Source organism: Ctenocephalides felis, unplaced genomic scaffold (assembly GCF_003426905.1).
Source record: "Ctenocephalides felis isolate EL2017-DRISC unplaced genomic scaffold, ASM342690v1 CF-g0.4_SCAFFOLD_01492, whole genome shotgun sequence".
Taxonomy (NCBI): Eukaryota; Metazoa; Arthropoda; class Insecta; order Siphonaptera; family Pulicidae; genus Ctenocephalides; species Ctenocephalides felis.
This window is the reverse complement of record NW_020537646.1, coordinates 10,762,589-10,778,459: the sequence shown is the minus strand read 5'-3', so window position 1 is coordinate 10,778,459 and position 15,871 is coordinate 10,762,589. Positions and strand designations below refer to the sequence as shown.

Genomic DNA, 15,871 nt, shown 5'->3' with positions numbered 1-15,871 from the left:
AAATTGACAAAACACTATCCCAGAAGATATTGATAAAACACTGTTTTAAAAACAAACCGTAAGTGTTAATTTTAAGCTTGCAATAAGATAATTTAGCACACTATTACAAAATTCTGATCAAAAGACAAGCGTCACACACGCAAAGGATTTCAACGAATGACATTTGTAAAAGTTGTTGCCAACATATGCATTTCGATGACAATCGCTTGAAACAAAACTTTGATATCAAATGAGTTTTGTTCATCAGAAATAAAAAACTAATTCAAGGCCTTTTGATCAATTGTTTGCTTAATTTATAGCAAATTCTTACCATTTAACAAATTAATTTCTATTCCAACTTGTGGTGGCGGGCATGTAAACAACTTCCGATGTTCTAAAACTTTACAGCCGTGATGATTGCAATGACGAGTTCCTGAGAAAGGTTTAAGGCCATTATAAAATTACATTAATTTTAGTAATGGGTTATATACTTATATAATACGTAAACAATTCACATGTTGAAATATACCTTAATGTTGACTCACTCATGAATGTTGTTTACGAACAGTTACTTGAAGAATCTATGTAATAAATGTCTATATATATGTTTAGAGTTTAAAAACAAAAGTTATTAATTAAAATCAAACGGACAATGAATGACATACAGCGAGTGATTTGTTTATTTTAAAAAGCGTAGTAAGAGCGTAGACGAGCGTCCGAGGCACGCCATTGGATAGGACGATCAGATTATATTTGGGAAGATTGGCATATGCGTAGATATGTGTGTTTACTACTGTATGTTTTGGAGGTATCCCATTCCCGTTCGAGTAAAATTCAACTTTGTGGTAGTGTGTTATTCTCTGTTGTGTATAGCTAGTAATACGGCTAGCGATGGATAACTTTGGAAGCCATTTTATATTGCGTGAAGAAAACAGAAATAAATACATTTAAAATTTCTTTTTAAACTTCATAATAATGTAAGCAAAATAATGAGTGATATTCTAAAATATATCGTGCGAACGTACGTTTAAAATGGGTAAACAGTGTGGTGTATAATTAGTGGTAAAATGTAGTTTATAATCTAATATTTTTATTTGTAAATTGTCCCTCCAATAAATCAGCTGGTTGGTTTGATAGTGATACTGATTATAAATGAGTAGCAAACTATAAACAGTGTGTATTAGAAACGCTATGAATAACCAGGAGAGTGATAAATCCATATTAGACAAGACTTATCCAATGGATTTAGCTTCCAAACCGCCACCGACAAAGCCAATGGAGACATCTGGCATCGTAAAGCCCCCTCAGGCTTCACCTTTGACTTTGAGGCATTCTGTACAGCCAAATTTACGAGTAGTGACTACGGTGCCCGCTCTCACTCAACATATTACGGCGGGGCCCCATCTCATATCCCATATTGTTCCCCAAGTCGGAATTAAGCAAGGTGAGTAATGGTTTTGTTACTCACTCATAATAATTTTAATTGATTCATAATAAGAATAAAAATTAAATTTGAAGATTTGTAAACAGCTAGGTTATCAGTGCATATTGTTTTGTTTCTATATGAACACAATCTATGCTTGAGGTATTTATATTACTATGTTATTCTATTACTATGCTATGGAAAGCATGAAATTAAAAAATTCATACTAATGCAAAGATTTTTGGTAAGTTACATATCAATGCTTCATTTTAATTTAGCTGCTCTAAAATGTCAATCATAATAAGCACTTGTGATATGCATTATAACAAATATTACATAAGTTATTGAAACATTTTAGTTGATGCTAATTCTCGAACTCACATAACTGCTATACCAGCTAGATCAACTTCCATTCAAGCAGGGCAGACTGCTACAAGGACAATTTTATCAACACTCCCTCTTTCTAGAGGTAAAATTTGTTTCAGAGTGAAATGCACACCATAGCTTTTTGTGTGAAATGCAATATAAAAAGTTATTTTATTGACAGGTGGAACAACTATTTCAAATGTAACGGGCCCAAGAATACGGCCACCGGCTGCTCAATCTCAGTGTCAGCAAGCAGCCCACGTTTCTGTTTCCCCCGCAAACATAATTCCAGGTAAGCGTTTACTAATTCACCTTAATTTTAATGACTTATAGTATGATATATTTTGTGTATAATGTTCATTTTACAAATTTTTGTATCCTACATTTTGATCCTAGGGTAAATTTTAATAATTGATTATTTTAGCATCAGAATATTCATTGTATCTTAAAAAATAAGATAAGTGCTGCAAATACTAATAAAAAAAATGTTCAAAATCATTCTATTGTTATTGTGTCCTAGCACGAGAAGGTTAATTTTGTTAATTTATTGTTTTTTTCGCTTAGAGAGTTTATATTCAGCAGTATTTATTTTATATTCAATTAATTGTCAATATATGAAATTCAAATACCAATTCAATACTAATCTAATCTTCCTTTAGGTGTAGGCGCTGCCTTACCAGTTGGCCATGTTAATTCCAACTCTGTAGGTCCTATTGGAGTAACTGTGAATGTGCCAGTTGGTTTTGTTAGGGCTGCTGTTCCCCCAAGAGCATCTAGTCCCGCTGCTGGCACTGCCTGGATTGGAGGCACAGTGCAGGTAAATATATTCAAAATGAAAAGCTACTAAATTTTGCAAATTTTATAATAGCTTTATATTTGTATAAGTTATGCTTCAGGTATTATCTTCAACAAGCTTTAACTAATACAATAAGAAGACATGTTATCATTTATTCCTTTTGCCAAAATTTTCTAAGCTTTAAATCAATCAAATTTAAAAAAAAGTTTCTTAAAAATAATGTTTTGGTGATAATCTATATAATTAATATTATTTTTATCTCATTAAGTATTATTGAGAACATGCATTCTAATCATTATTATACTTATTGTGTAATAAATAAATAAATATCAAAACAATGAATATAATGCTAGTAATAAATATAAATTAATGCTTTGTCTCTATGTTTAAGTTAAGCAACCAAATTTTTCGTGAATTTCATTTTTTTGTGATTTTGAGGGTTACATTTAGTAGTTCAATATAATTAAATTTAAATTAAGTTTTAAATAAAATGTTCATTTTACTTTAAAATTTTAGGTGCAAACTGTACAAGTATGCAGTGCAAATGTTTCACAAAGAATTCCTACTTTTACAACTGTGGGTCGAGCAAATCAATCAAATGCTCAAAACCCGAGACAGACATTAATACAACAAACTACACAGGTATAATAAATTTGTAATACAGATTGAATGATAGTTTTAATCATTAATGATCCAAATTATAATAGAAAATCAATCAGAAGTATTTTATTAACAATAAAGTAACAACTATTTTGCTTGGTGTATTATTGTGTGCCATCATTTCTTTTTTAAGTTTTTATATTGATCATGCTATGCTATTTATTAAGCTAATTAAGTTCTGTTATTTTTTTTTTATTAGTTTCATTTTTACAGTTAATATTGTTTTTTTTATATCATTAATTTAATTTTGTTACTTAATTTTTCTTGAATTGACTTTTTACAGGTTAGTGCCATGAAATCTACTTCAAGTACGGGAGCTTTATCTGTTCAAACCATTGCTTCAAACAGTACATTACCTGTGCGTAGTCAACAGAACCAAAGCGCGACGCTTGTATATGGGAGCAGTGTCTCTCATGGTTCTAGATTGCATGCTTTGCCAACCTCAAACGCTGGTGTTGCTCAAAGAGTTAAAGGCGTTAGTGGCAATAATAGACAAATTCAGGTATAATTTTAAATTCATATCATATTTTTGGTAAATAAAATATTAGTACCATATATTATATAGGTACTAATAGACTCTAATTTTGATTTTCTAAAAAATTATGAATGAAAAATATTGATTATTTATGTTCATTATAATACTACTACAAAATGCATTGATGATACATTGTAAATATATTTTTAATGAATACTTAAAGCTTCGATAATACATATGTAATGGTTTGTGTAATAATACAAAAGATTCTCACAAATTTATTTCAGGTGAATGCAACACCTCGGCCTCATATAACAGTATCTGGAACATTGAGTGCTAGGATATGTCCCAATCCATCTACTAATGTAACAGGAGTTGCATGCAATAATTCTGTAAACAATCCTCATATAGTAAGTTACACAAATTCAATACCTCAAACACAAATTTGACTACATCTACTGCCGGTGGAATGAACCGAGTAGCTGTAAATAATATTTCAATATCTCGTACTATTCAGGTAAAGACAAGAGAATTATCTGTTATCTGTTGTTATTATATTATATTATTATAGTTATGTTCTTTCACAGGGTCAAAATATATCCAGTGGCAATAAATTAGTGGCTCATGTTTCAAGTTCAGCACAAAACATGCAATCTCAAACAACTGCGGCTAGTATGCCAATAACCAGTACAACCAATATTATATCAAGTACAAATATGAACACTAATAATTTAAGTTCAAACTCTTCTAATATTAGTGGATTAGTACAACTCCATCCAACAGCTGTATTTGTTGCAAGTAGCGGCGGTAGAAATAGCAATACAAAAGTATATAATATTAATTTATGAGTTAACGTTTTATTTGACTTTGTATTAATGGAACATCTAATGTTTTGCAGCTTTTGGCACAAATAACTCCACCAGCGGGAATTAAAACTAATGGATCAAATGTACTTCAAACATCAATTCAGGCCATATCTATTAATTCTACTTCTTGCACTACCTTAGGTGCTAATACCAATATTTCTACCACAGCAATTACTAATTCCCGATCAGGTATTATGATCATTTTCACATTTTTATGATTTTGAGATTTGTTACCTAATTTATGAAAATTGTTCCAGGTTGTACTGTTCCTACAAGAATAATTGCGAGTGTTCCTAAAACATTTTCTCAAACTTCAGAGACTAGTGCAAACATATATGTACACAGATCTTCACCTGGTAAGATTATTATAAACATGATTTATATTATATAATATAATACATGCTGGTTTTAAATTTATGTTTTGCTATATGCATTTTTATTTTTGATATTAGTGTAAATCATGTATATTAATATTTGCTCATTTTAAGGTGCACTGGGAATCACTGAATCTAAAGCTGCAGGAAATAATTTTCCTGCTTCTGGAGGACCGTATTATTATAATGCATCATATAATACAGCCACCAATTTATCAACAAATACTACAGTACCACAATCTTCACATTCCGTTCATTGTAAGTAGCAGATATTTGAAATCGTATATTCATTTTTATAATATTGGATTTTTTTGTGCTAATACTACTAATTCAAAAAATATTAATTTCTAACTATTCCCACTTTAAACATTTTGATTCTTTAATATATTTTTAGCTGTATCGCAACCTGTTTGCTTCAATCCAATTATGATAGTAGAATCTTCAACTGGGAGTATTGTTAATTCTACTGATCAAACAAATCACACTGCATCGGCTTCAAATCAATTGACAATAACTACAAATGTTCAGCAAAATGTTCTTGGACCAGGAAGTACAACGCAAGGCATTCCTTCGAGTCAAACCTCTGGAAATCTTTTAGCTGTTGTGCATCATGGTCAAATAGCTCCAGTAACTTCAGGGAGCCATCATAAGTCATCATCTTCACCTAGACCTAGTATTCTGCGGAAACGGGATCATGACGGGTATAATGATAATGTTATTAATTAAGTACATATCGAATAGTATGTGACACATATACTATATAAATAGTATATAGTATATAATACTATGTAAATAGTATACATGCATATGATCGTATGTACTTTTTCTCATAATTATTATTATGGTCTTCATAAGACTAAGATCAATGTATTTTTACACTGAACTATTTATTTTCAGAATAAATCTCAAAGCAGCAAAAAATTTAACGCCATCATTACATGTTATTACCAATAATCCTCCAATATCTCCACAACAAAGGCCAGACTCTCGTGGCAATTGCCCATCAAGTGCGGGTTCCACTACAATAAGTGCAACTTCTAGTCCAGGACTTGAAGATCAAGAGGAGGATCATAAATATCCTTTGAATTTAGAAGTCAATTCTAAATATGTGCCAGATAGAAGTCAGGATCATGTCACTGATGATACTAAATATAGTGGTTTAAATGTAGAAAATCTTAGAAAATTTAATTTGGAGACAAAAGATCAAGTTTATACTATAGAAGAAAGGATGAAACTTAATACCCCAGTTGAAAGACTTCATACAGGTATTGTGTTATTATTATAATCACATGCCTTTGCGTTTTGTTTTCCAGGATAAATATAATTATTGTATTTACAGGCATAAGAACCAATAGAGATTACAATGTACTAGAAAATAGATATAAATATGAAAATAGAATACAAACTTCAAGTGATAATGATCAGAAAATTAATATATCGTTGATAGAAGGAGATGCTTTTAAGACAGCTAATGATGTTAATATTAAACATGAAGATATTAATAGCCGGAGAAATTTGAGGCAAGATGATGATAGACCAACAGAAATGTCTCCAAGGAAAAAGCCCCGAAAACAACAGCTGTAAGACGATAAAATGAATATTTTATATACTAAATTTTATTATCAACAAGATTTACTTCTCGTTCTTGTTACATTTATAAAAAAAAACTTTTACTCTAATTATTATTATTATTGTTATGGTCTTGATAATGATTATGAAACATGTGATTTTGTTGTGTTGCTTTTGATGTTAATGCTTATTAATAATTAATTTTAAGTCTATATTTAAAATGAAATTTTATTTGTATTTTTCAGAACTGCAAATGAATCTGTTGAAGGAAAAACTAAATCAGAAGACTTGCTATTTATATCTGAAACACGTACAAAAAGTGAAATGTCAAATACACCAGGTAAATTAAATTTTTATGTCCAGTATACACATATATAAAAAAAACATCTACTATTTATATAAAAATACTTTGATAATTTTAGAAGTATCAGAGCGTTTAAAAGACGTAACCGTGAGAAAGCCACCCTCAGCTTCGTTGTTAAGTTATTACAAACAAAGTTGGAAGTCTACACAATATCATTTTCAGAGGTAAGAAATTTTGTTTGATCAGTGAAATTAATAAAACTTAAATAATATTTTAAATTTATCTTATTTCTGTAATCAAGGTACTCTGATGTTAAACCTAAAGATGAAAGGAAACCTAACATAATTGATCTCGCAAACCAGTCACATGTTCTACAAAAAATTAATGGATGGAAAATTTATCATTTAAGTACTCAAATGGAAGATATGGTATGCAAATTAATATATCATACTAAAGCTAGAATAGTTCTAATTATTGCATTTTTATTTTATAGTCAGAGATGGAGAGTCAGGTTTATGACAAATTATCTGGTCTCTTAATGTTAATGGAGAAGGAAGAAAACACTAAAGAAATGATAAATATAAATGAATTAATAAAAGTATATCATATTTTTATATACGATTAACATAAAAATTGAATTTTCCTAATAAATGCATTTTTTTTCAGGGAAATATGCAAAGGAGCAAAATAATCAATGATGGAATGGTTGATGCAAAAAATCAAATTATGCGAATATTTGATCATAAGGCCAATGTATCTGACATAATACACCGATGTGCATCAAAACGAAATTTCAAGAAACGGGACAAATCATGATCTAATAACTAATGTAATAGTTTTATCATGTAAATATTTAAATTTATATTAAGTATATTTATATTGTAAGTTTTTTAAGCAATTCCAGATCATCTAAATGAACAATTCATATAATTGGTTGTACTATATAGTCTTTTAATATAATGTGACTATTTCCAAATTATGTAAGTGAACGGATTATTAATTCTAAGCACATTGGATGTCATATTGTTATGTTTATTAACATGTTTATTTATATAAAATGTACATATTGTTTCGTACTATTATAAATAATATTGCACATTGTTTTTGATTAAATATTTGTTATCTCATAATTGAATGTATCATAGTTAGACAATAATTTATTTTATTTTATTTATTTATTTCGATAACAATAAATTAGTCATATTTCATTTGTTACTATGAATTGTTTATTTAAATGGTCAGTTTTCATTTTCATAAAATTGAATATGCAGTTGATTGAGTTTTAATCATTTGTCAATTGCATCTTTCTTGTACATGTTGTTATTTGTTTATTTTTAAGAGTTTATAAAGCTATAATTATTTTATTTATACAAATAAAATATATATTTTAGTGTATATAGTAAACAAAGTATTGTATATAAGTGGTTATGTAATAATTTTGAAAATATTGTCGGAAATAATATTAAGATTTTTATATGAAAAGAGAATTAATAAAAAAGTCCATATATATGAATTAAATCAAATTTTTTGATTAGGGCACTTTTTTTATATTCATTAGAGACAAAGAACCATTCAGGATTAAGTCTCAAGTTCAGTTTGGACAACTTTTTTTTGGATAGTTTTCATTTGTTTGATTTTAGACTGATAGTTAAAGGTTAGAATAAAAATTAAAACTTTGTTTTATTTTTAGCAATCACTACTAATGTGAATGTATTTTAGAACGTTTTTTTTTCAAACTATGAAGTCATAACTTATTTGTGTGTATGATATAAAGATAGAATACCTAAAATTGTCGGTTCCCAATATTGCAAGAATAGAATAGTTCTTTATCGTTCATAATCACAGCATGAATTAAAGACTTACTTATATGTTTCAACCTGCAAATGCTACAAAATACTTTAATTTATGACATCAATTTGAGTAAAAAATTAACGTCAACGAATAAAAGCATAAAAATATACATATTTAGAAAGTTAACATTTGGTTTGAAACGAACTTTCTCTCGATTCAAAAACGTGAATCACAAGGCCGTGTCAAAAATATACACTAGCGACACTAGTGTAAAATGAAAATGAGGCAAAAAGCGCGAATTTCAATAATAAAATCTGATCCTATTAACTAACCAACTAACATTTATGATTATTTATTATAAAGTGAATAGTTTAAAATAATTTTTCTGAGAAATGTTAATATAAAAGCTTTTAAATATCATTTAAAATGCGTATAGAATTTAGAATAAGACATGGAAATTTTGTTGTTGAAAAAATTTGACAAGTGACAGTTTAATGGACCTTGCCCGCTCTCTATTGACGTTTGATTTGACATTTATACAATGATTTAAATTAGTGTTTTATATATTATTACATATTTTTAGAAATTTTATTATAAATATATTATAAAATTATATTCAAAATGTCGGAAATAATGAATAATAGTGATATTCATGATGATATGAATTTGTGAGTATTAAATTATATATTTAATAACGAGCTATACCAATGAACATAAATTTTATGTCATTTTAGTTATATTTCACAAGATAAATTTTACATAGAACCTAATGGTAAACATGAAGTACTAATTATTGATAGAGTAACGTTTGAGATTCAGTTACAAGGTAAGTAGAAATATATATTTTGATGTTTACAATTATCCTAACACTAACAGGTTTTTTGGTCATTTAGTTAAATCAAACCAAATTCCACGTAATGCTCCTAGAAGGGCTGTATGCGGTTTACTTGGTATTATAAATTTAATTGCTGGGCCTTATTTAGTTGTGGCTACACATAGAATTTGGGTAATTAGTCTTGTTGAAATATATTATCAAGTATACTGATGTTAACTAAAGGATTATATATTTTAAGGTAGGAAGAATAAATGGTCAAGATATTTGGCAGTTGGCTGGCAGTGACATAATTCCATATGCACAATCAATGAATCATCTTAGTATGGAACAGGTAAATATGGATTAAAAAATATTTATTTCCATGGTCTTTTATAATATGTACAAGGTCAAAGTGTGATATTATTTTCATCTTTAAATTTCTTGTCGTTTATATAAGTACAAATTAACAGAATATTTTACATATTATATTTAATATTATGAATATATTTTAGGTTCATCTCAATGGTATTTATGAAAATATGATTCGTTATGTTTTGGAGACACCAAGATTATATTTCAGTTATACATATGATGTGACTCATACTTTGCAAAGATTATACAATACACCTCCTATGTTTTTGCAAGTACTTAAATAGTTTTGGATAACATCATTTTATTACTTTATATGTATATTGCACATAATATTTTATAGACATCTCTATTTGAACGAGCTGAACCAAGATTTGTTTGGAATGGAATGCTTCTTAAATACTTATATAGACCAGAATTTAAAAAATACTGTTTACCTATTATGTTAGGTTGTATCCTTTTGTTAATATTCAAAGATACATCTTCATTGCACATATTAAAACTTTGTTTCACATGTGTTACACCAAAAATATTTTTGAAGCTATAATTTTAAAATATTTATATCAATCAAATGTAAATCAGATATTGTATCCATATTCCTTATATAATTATTCAGTCATTTGTATTAATCAAGTTCGCATTAATGGGAACTCAGTGACATGGAGTTTGATCTCCCGCAGATGTATACATAGAGCTGGCACAAGATTGTTCTGTCGTGGCATTGATGATCAGGTGAGGTGAATTATTTATGTTTGTTTATTGTACACTGCAGAAATCTTCCTGAAAAACTTGACCATGATTACATTGCAACACTTAAAACAGGGAGCAGTAGCTAATTTTGTAGAAACTGAACAAATTTTGGAATATTCTGGTGATAGGAGTTCCTTTGTACAAACTAGAGGATCCATTCCTTTGTTTTGGAATCAATATCCTAATTTGAAGTATAAACCAGCACCAGAAGTTCAAATTGGATTGGATAACATTTCTGCTTACACTCGTCACATTGAAAATCAAATAATGTTGTATGGAAGACAAGTTCTAGTAAATTTGGTAAGCAATCTTATGCACTAAATAGATATTTAAAAAAAGTAATTAAACTTGAGTTTTAGTTTATACGCACAACTCTTATCTTTGTTTAAGATTGATCACCATGGACCTGAAGAAGCTTTAGAAAAAGCTTACAGCAGCGTAGTGCAAAATGCAGGTATTGATGGAGTTAGATATGAGTCTTTTGATTTCCATGCAGAATGTAGGCATATGAAGTGGGAGCGGTTGAATATTTTAATAGATCGGCTTGCTCATGAACAAGTATGTTATTGTCTTTTAATAATTTTTTAATTGTTTGAAATTTACATCAACTAATATGTTATATTATAATTTATGCATAATTATTATAATTGTTTATGTATTTACATATGTTTGTGAGTACAAGCTTATTTAGTTTAAGTTTACAAAAACTTTTGTTACAGGATGAATTTTCAGTATTTTTATTGAGAAGAGATGGAAGCTTAATTTCTTCTCAAGAAGGTGTTTTTCGTACAAACTGCGTTGATTGCTTGGATCGCACAAATGTTGTTCAAAGTATGTTAGCTAGAAGATCATTAAATGGAGTTTTGCATAAGCTAGATGTTCTTAAGCCCGGACAAAATGTTCAGGATATTCCACATTTTGAGAGTTTATTCAAAGCGGTATTTATTTAATATATATGTTACTTATTTACTTATCTTTAATCTTATCTTATTTTTCTTAAAACACATTTTCAAGATGTTTCCAAAATATTGTTTTCTTGAATTTGCTTTTTATCACCATTGATGAGAAAGTCTTATATTTACTTTAATGTATAATTAAATCATTTTCCAATAGGTTTGGGCAGACAATGCAGATCTTGTTAGTATTCAATACTCAGGAACAGGAGCCCTCAAAACAGATTTCACAAGAACAGGAAAAAGAACTCGGGTCGGCCTAATGAAAGATGGAGTTAATTCATTAACAAGATACTATATGAATAACTTCTCTGATGGTTATAGACAGGTTATTATAATTTATTAAATATTTTGTGTAATAGATATTAATAATAAAAAAAAACATTAAACAGGATTCCATAGACCTCTTCCTTGGTAATTATCAGGTCAATGCAGATGAAGGTACTTTGAGAAGAAGCCCTTTGCAAGTGACAAGAGGATGGAAGTATGTAGCGGTATGTATGAATTGGTTTTAATATTGAAAAATTTACTTTTATATGAAAACTTTCATGAAGATTCAAATCCAAAAGTTTTTTTTTAAATTCTCAAGAAAATACATTGCTTTAATCATAACTTTTCAGGCTCCTTCCGTGTTGATGATCGCTATATCCATGTTTTTTGCAAGTGCAATTTTTCCTCATGAATATTCCACTGAGGTGTTACTGTACATGTTATTTTGGGGAGCTATGATAGCATCTACTTTCTCTATAATTATGCATTATGGAAAAGAATTTGTTGACTTTCCAAAGTTGCGTGAGGATTTTCGCAACAAATGATTTTTGTCATACATTAAAATTTTTGAGAAATATAGGTGACAAATGGATTTGGTATATATTAGAATTTTCATTAACTTCATGAAAATAATTTATATTTATGTGCATTTTAATAAAGAAAATCTTATATAATTATTAAGTATAGTAAAATAAAATTATTGAAGTTTACAAATGTATAATCATAGTTTTTCAACATACAAAATGTGAATAAAATAGATTGAAACATATCCATTTAAAACATCTTTTATAAGATTTCTGTAAAAGTATTGAACTATATATTCTACTTAATATTCATATTTATAATAAACTAATAGTCATATTTTGTTTTGTTAATATCAACACATTTTGTGCAATGTAAATAAATATGTACAGCCTATAGAGAAATAAATATTAGAAAAAATACTCATGTATTATTTATTAAAATTGAATAATAAAATATAATATAATTATTACATATTATATATATGGATATAAATAAATAGTTAATAAATATATAAATGAATAGTTAATGTGCAGTCATTTTATTTCAGTTAGTGAAAATAGGTGTATTTAATCTAATTAATTATAAAATTTTAGAGGGTGAAAGACGTGATGTGTGATTCATATTTTCACAGAATGCGGATTAAAATTTGGTTGAACATTTATTTAACTGAATGAAATACTATATACTTTGTAGATTTGATATTTATAAGATCGATAACTTCATTTGCCAAATCGAATCAAATCAAAATCATATTCCCGCGATAAATACAGTAGCACCAACGCAAGCTTTCATATTCGAATTGTCAATAATTTGATGGCAACACGAAATTTGTTTCTTTTCCGGTACGGCAAGCACTGTGTTAGTATTGAAAATTTTTATGTTAAAATAAAATTCAATTATCTTGTTCATCAGTGTACAGAATTGTGTTGTGTCTTATAATTGATGTGCTTTAATATTGTTATTTATATATTTTAGGTTATTTGCTGTTAAAACATCAATTACAATATGTCAGACGTAGAAGTGTAAGTATTTCACTCGTGCTAAGTATTATATGATTTACAAAATGACTTACTCGTCAAATTAATCCATATATAAAATTTTTATTCAAAAACTACTCCAAAAATATGTTTCTTGTTTTACATTTTCAACTTCTACAGAAGACATTTTGAGGTTAGATAATGATATTGACCTCTTAATTTTAGTGATGTACCTTCTTCGGCCCCAGTTCTTGGGGGAGCCATGGACGTAAACACTGCTTTACAAGAAGTGTTGAAGACTGCACTTATTCATGATGGACTTGTACATGGTTTACACGAAGCCACCAAATCTCTGGACAAGTAAGACTGCTAATGGTTCAACCAGTGTAGTTTCATTACTATTGATTATAGCATATATGTTGATACTTGAAGCGATTAACTACATATATTAACCACCATGGTTTAATGGTGGTAATCTGATTTAATTTTTATTCAAATTAAAATAATTAATATTCAAATTAAAATAATTAACATATGAAAGTATTTGCTCTGTGAAAACCGTGTGGGAAAAACTGTATGATATATTTAATAGGTTTATATTTATTTATAACCAATATGAGTGACTGATAGATTTCGAGAAATAGGATTTGATTCTAATATTCTTTTCTTCAATATCTTATACATATGTATTTAAGTGGTGCATTCGTTTTTATCTTTCTTACAATGTTTGTGTGATTTTGTGAAAATGTAATTCCATGGCTTTTAAAAGGTAGTTTATAATTTATTTTAGATATATGCAAAAATATAACCATACAAATATAACCATAAACTAATTATATAATTATTTTAGACGACAAGCAGTTCTTTGTGTTTTGGCTGAAAGTTGCGACGAACCAATGTACAAAAAATTAGTACAAGCTCTGTGCAATGAGCATCAGATTCCCCTTGTTAAAGTTGATAGCAACAAAAAACTAGGAGAATGGGCAGGTCTTTGCAAAATTGACAAAGATGGTAAAGCCAGAAAGATTGTTGGATGCTCATGCGTTGTCATCAGAGTGAGTTTCATTACATTCAGTTTTCTATATAATTTAGTTTCTGTATCAAAGTTTTTGTCTTGTAATTAATTATGTTGAAGCATCCTTAGTGAACAAGACACTAGACATTTTTACCTTTTTATTATTGACTTTATTGAATATTTGCTTCATTCCAATAACCAAAATATAGTACTTAGTAATTTCTGAAAATAAGTAACTGAGTTACTATGAATATTTAAAAAATTGCACTGAAATTCATCTTATGTAATAGTTGTTTCCTTTACTTTATTACTTCTTGGTGTTAAATAAGCATAGATTTACCTAATTTAATTTAATTACCAATTTGTAATTATATACATTTTATTCAATGTTTTGTTTTGTTTTTTAGGATTTTGGGGAAGAGACTCCAGCTTTGGATGTTTTGAAGGACTATTTGAAACAATCGAGTTAAACTATCTTGTCTATTTTTAATTATGAAATAAAAATACAAAAACCTATTTGTTTATTTAATTTTCAAAATTATTTTTGATCAAATTTCAATAATTTACGAATATTGGTATTTTACTTTAAATTTTACTCATTAATGATTAATAAATAAAATATCGTTTTTTAAATGATCATGAGCAAGCCATTGAACAATTATGGTTTGTGTTCTATATGAATTGGTTTTCAAATTATGTGTAGTACCATAAATGCACAACACAGTATTCGCACTATAGATAAGACTAGCACTGATCTAGTTTACAATGAAGATTCACAATAACAAATTTTTATAATTTGTTATGAGAGTAGATGTATGAATATTTCACCTGGTAGCCGCAACTGTTAACACTTTAATGTTAATTTAACTAGAATTAGCGTATTATTCAAGATGAATAATAAAGAAATATGTACCTATCTTTATAAGGGCTATATTTATTTTTATAATAAATATATAATGACTATAATATGATAAAAAGCAATTCAATACATCACTTGTTGGCATTTAAAACTCCAATTCCGTTTTTTGTTTCTTGCCATTGATAATAATTTTTGTAAAATAAGTAGTATAATCCATGATTATCGATCATATTTATATTAAAGCGTTTTTTTAATTCATCTTTAACAAGATTTTCAAAACCAAAATGGTACATTCATTGTTTGCTTTTTCTCATATAAAGATTTCCCTATTTTGGTAAAGGCTTTGTTCTGCAATCGCAGATTTCAGGTATTAGTTCGGCCAACTTGATATCATGCAGAAATTGTTTCACTTTTTATTTGTTATCTAAAATATGGTATCGAGTAAAAATAGCCTTTTGAGAGAATTTCTGCTATATCACATAAGTACTACTAACAATATGATCAGATAAATTATGGCCAAATATCGGGTTGAAATAACACATAATATGTAAGCCAAAGAGAACATACATTTGATTGCTTTTAATCTGGTATCTGATTGCTTATAAAATGGTTGTCCACAAAAGATCAAATTTACACATAGTTTTTCCAAGAATTGTTTCAAACGATTCAGAATAACTCGGAATGTCGATAAAATTTCATGGCGAAAAGAGAAACTTTTTTGGGAAGCTAAAAATTG

The 15,871-nt window shown here is 28.1% G+C and overlaps 3 protein-coding genes across 4 annotated transcripts in view; 2 read left to right on the top strand and 1 right to left on the bottom strand.

Moving 5' to 3' along the window:
- The window catches only part of LOC113370049 (dystrobrevin beta-like), a 73,451-nt gene that overhangs the window by 14,251 nt on the left and 43,329 nt on the right, over window positions 1-15,871 (bottom strand). The gene's annotated exons all lie outside the window — the stretch shown is intronic.
- LOC113370121 (phosphatidylinositide phosphatase SAC1-like) lies at window positions 9,175-12,304 on the top strand. The gene is made up of 13 exons (XM_026610792.1): window positions 9,175-9,271; window positions 9,338-9,429; window positions 9,497-9,609; window positions 9,677-9,769; window positions 9,930-10,061; window positions 10,130-10,238; window positions 10,403-10,518; window positions 10,609-10,836; window positions 10,927-11,094; window positions 11,256-11,474; window positions 11,650-11,817; window positions 11,882-11,983; window positions 12,110-12,304. The coding sequence occupies exons 1-13, from the start codon at window positions 9,225-9,227 to the stop codon at window positions 12,302-12,304; spliced, it is 1,782 nt and encodes a 593-aa protein (XP_026466577.1). The 5' UTR covers window positions 9,175-9,224.
- Window positions 13,058-14,792, top strand: LOC113370054 (40S ribosomal protein S12-like). 2 transcript variants are annotated; one of them, XM_026610711.1, is made up of 5 exons: window positions 13,058-13,142; window positions 13,260-13,306; window positions 13,487-13,621; window positions 14,112-14,316; window positions 14,684-14,792. In XM_026610711.1, exons 2-5 carry the CDS (start codon window positions 13,290-13,292, stop codon window positions 14,744-14,746), a joined length of 420 nt encoding a protein of 139 aa, XP_026466496.1. In that variant the 5' UTR covers window positions 13,058-13,142; window positions 13,260-13,289; the 3' UTR covers window positions 14,747-14,792. The 2 variants fall into 2 exon arrangements, with proteins under 2 accessions (XP_026466496.1, XP_026466495.1); XM_026610710.1 differs by lacking the exon at window positions 13,058-13,142 and having other exon boundaries at window positions 13,158-13,306.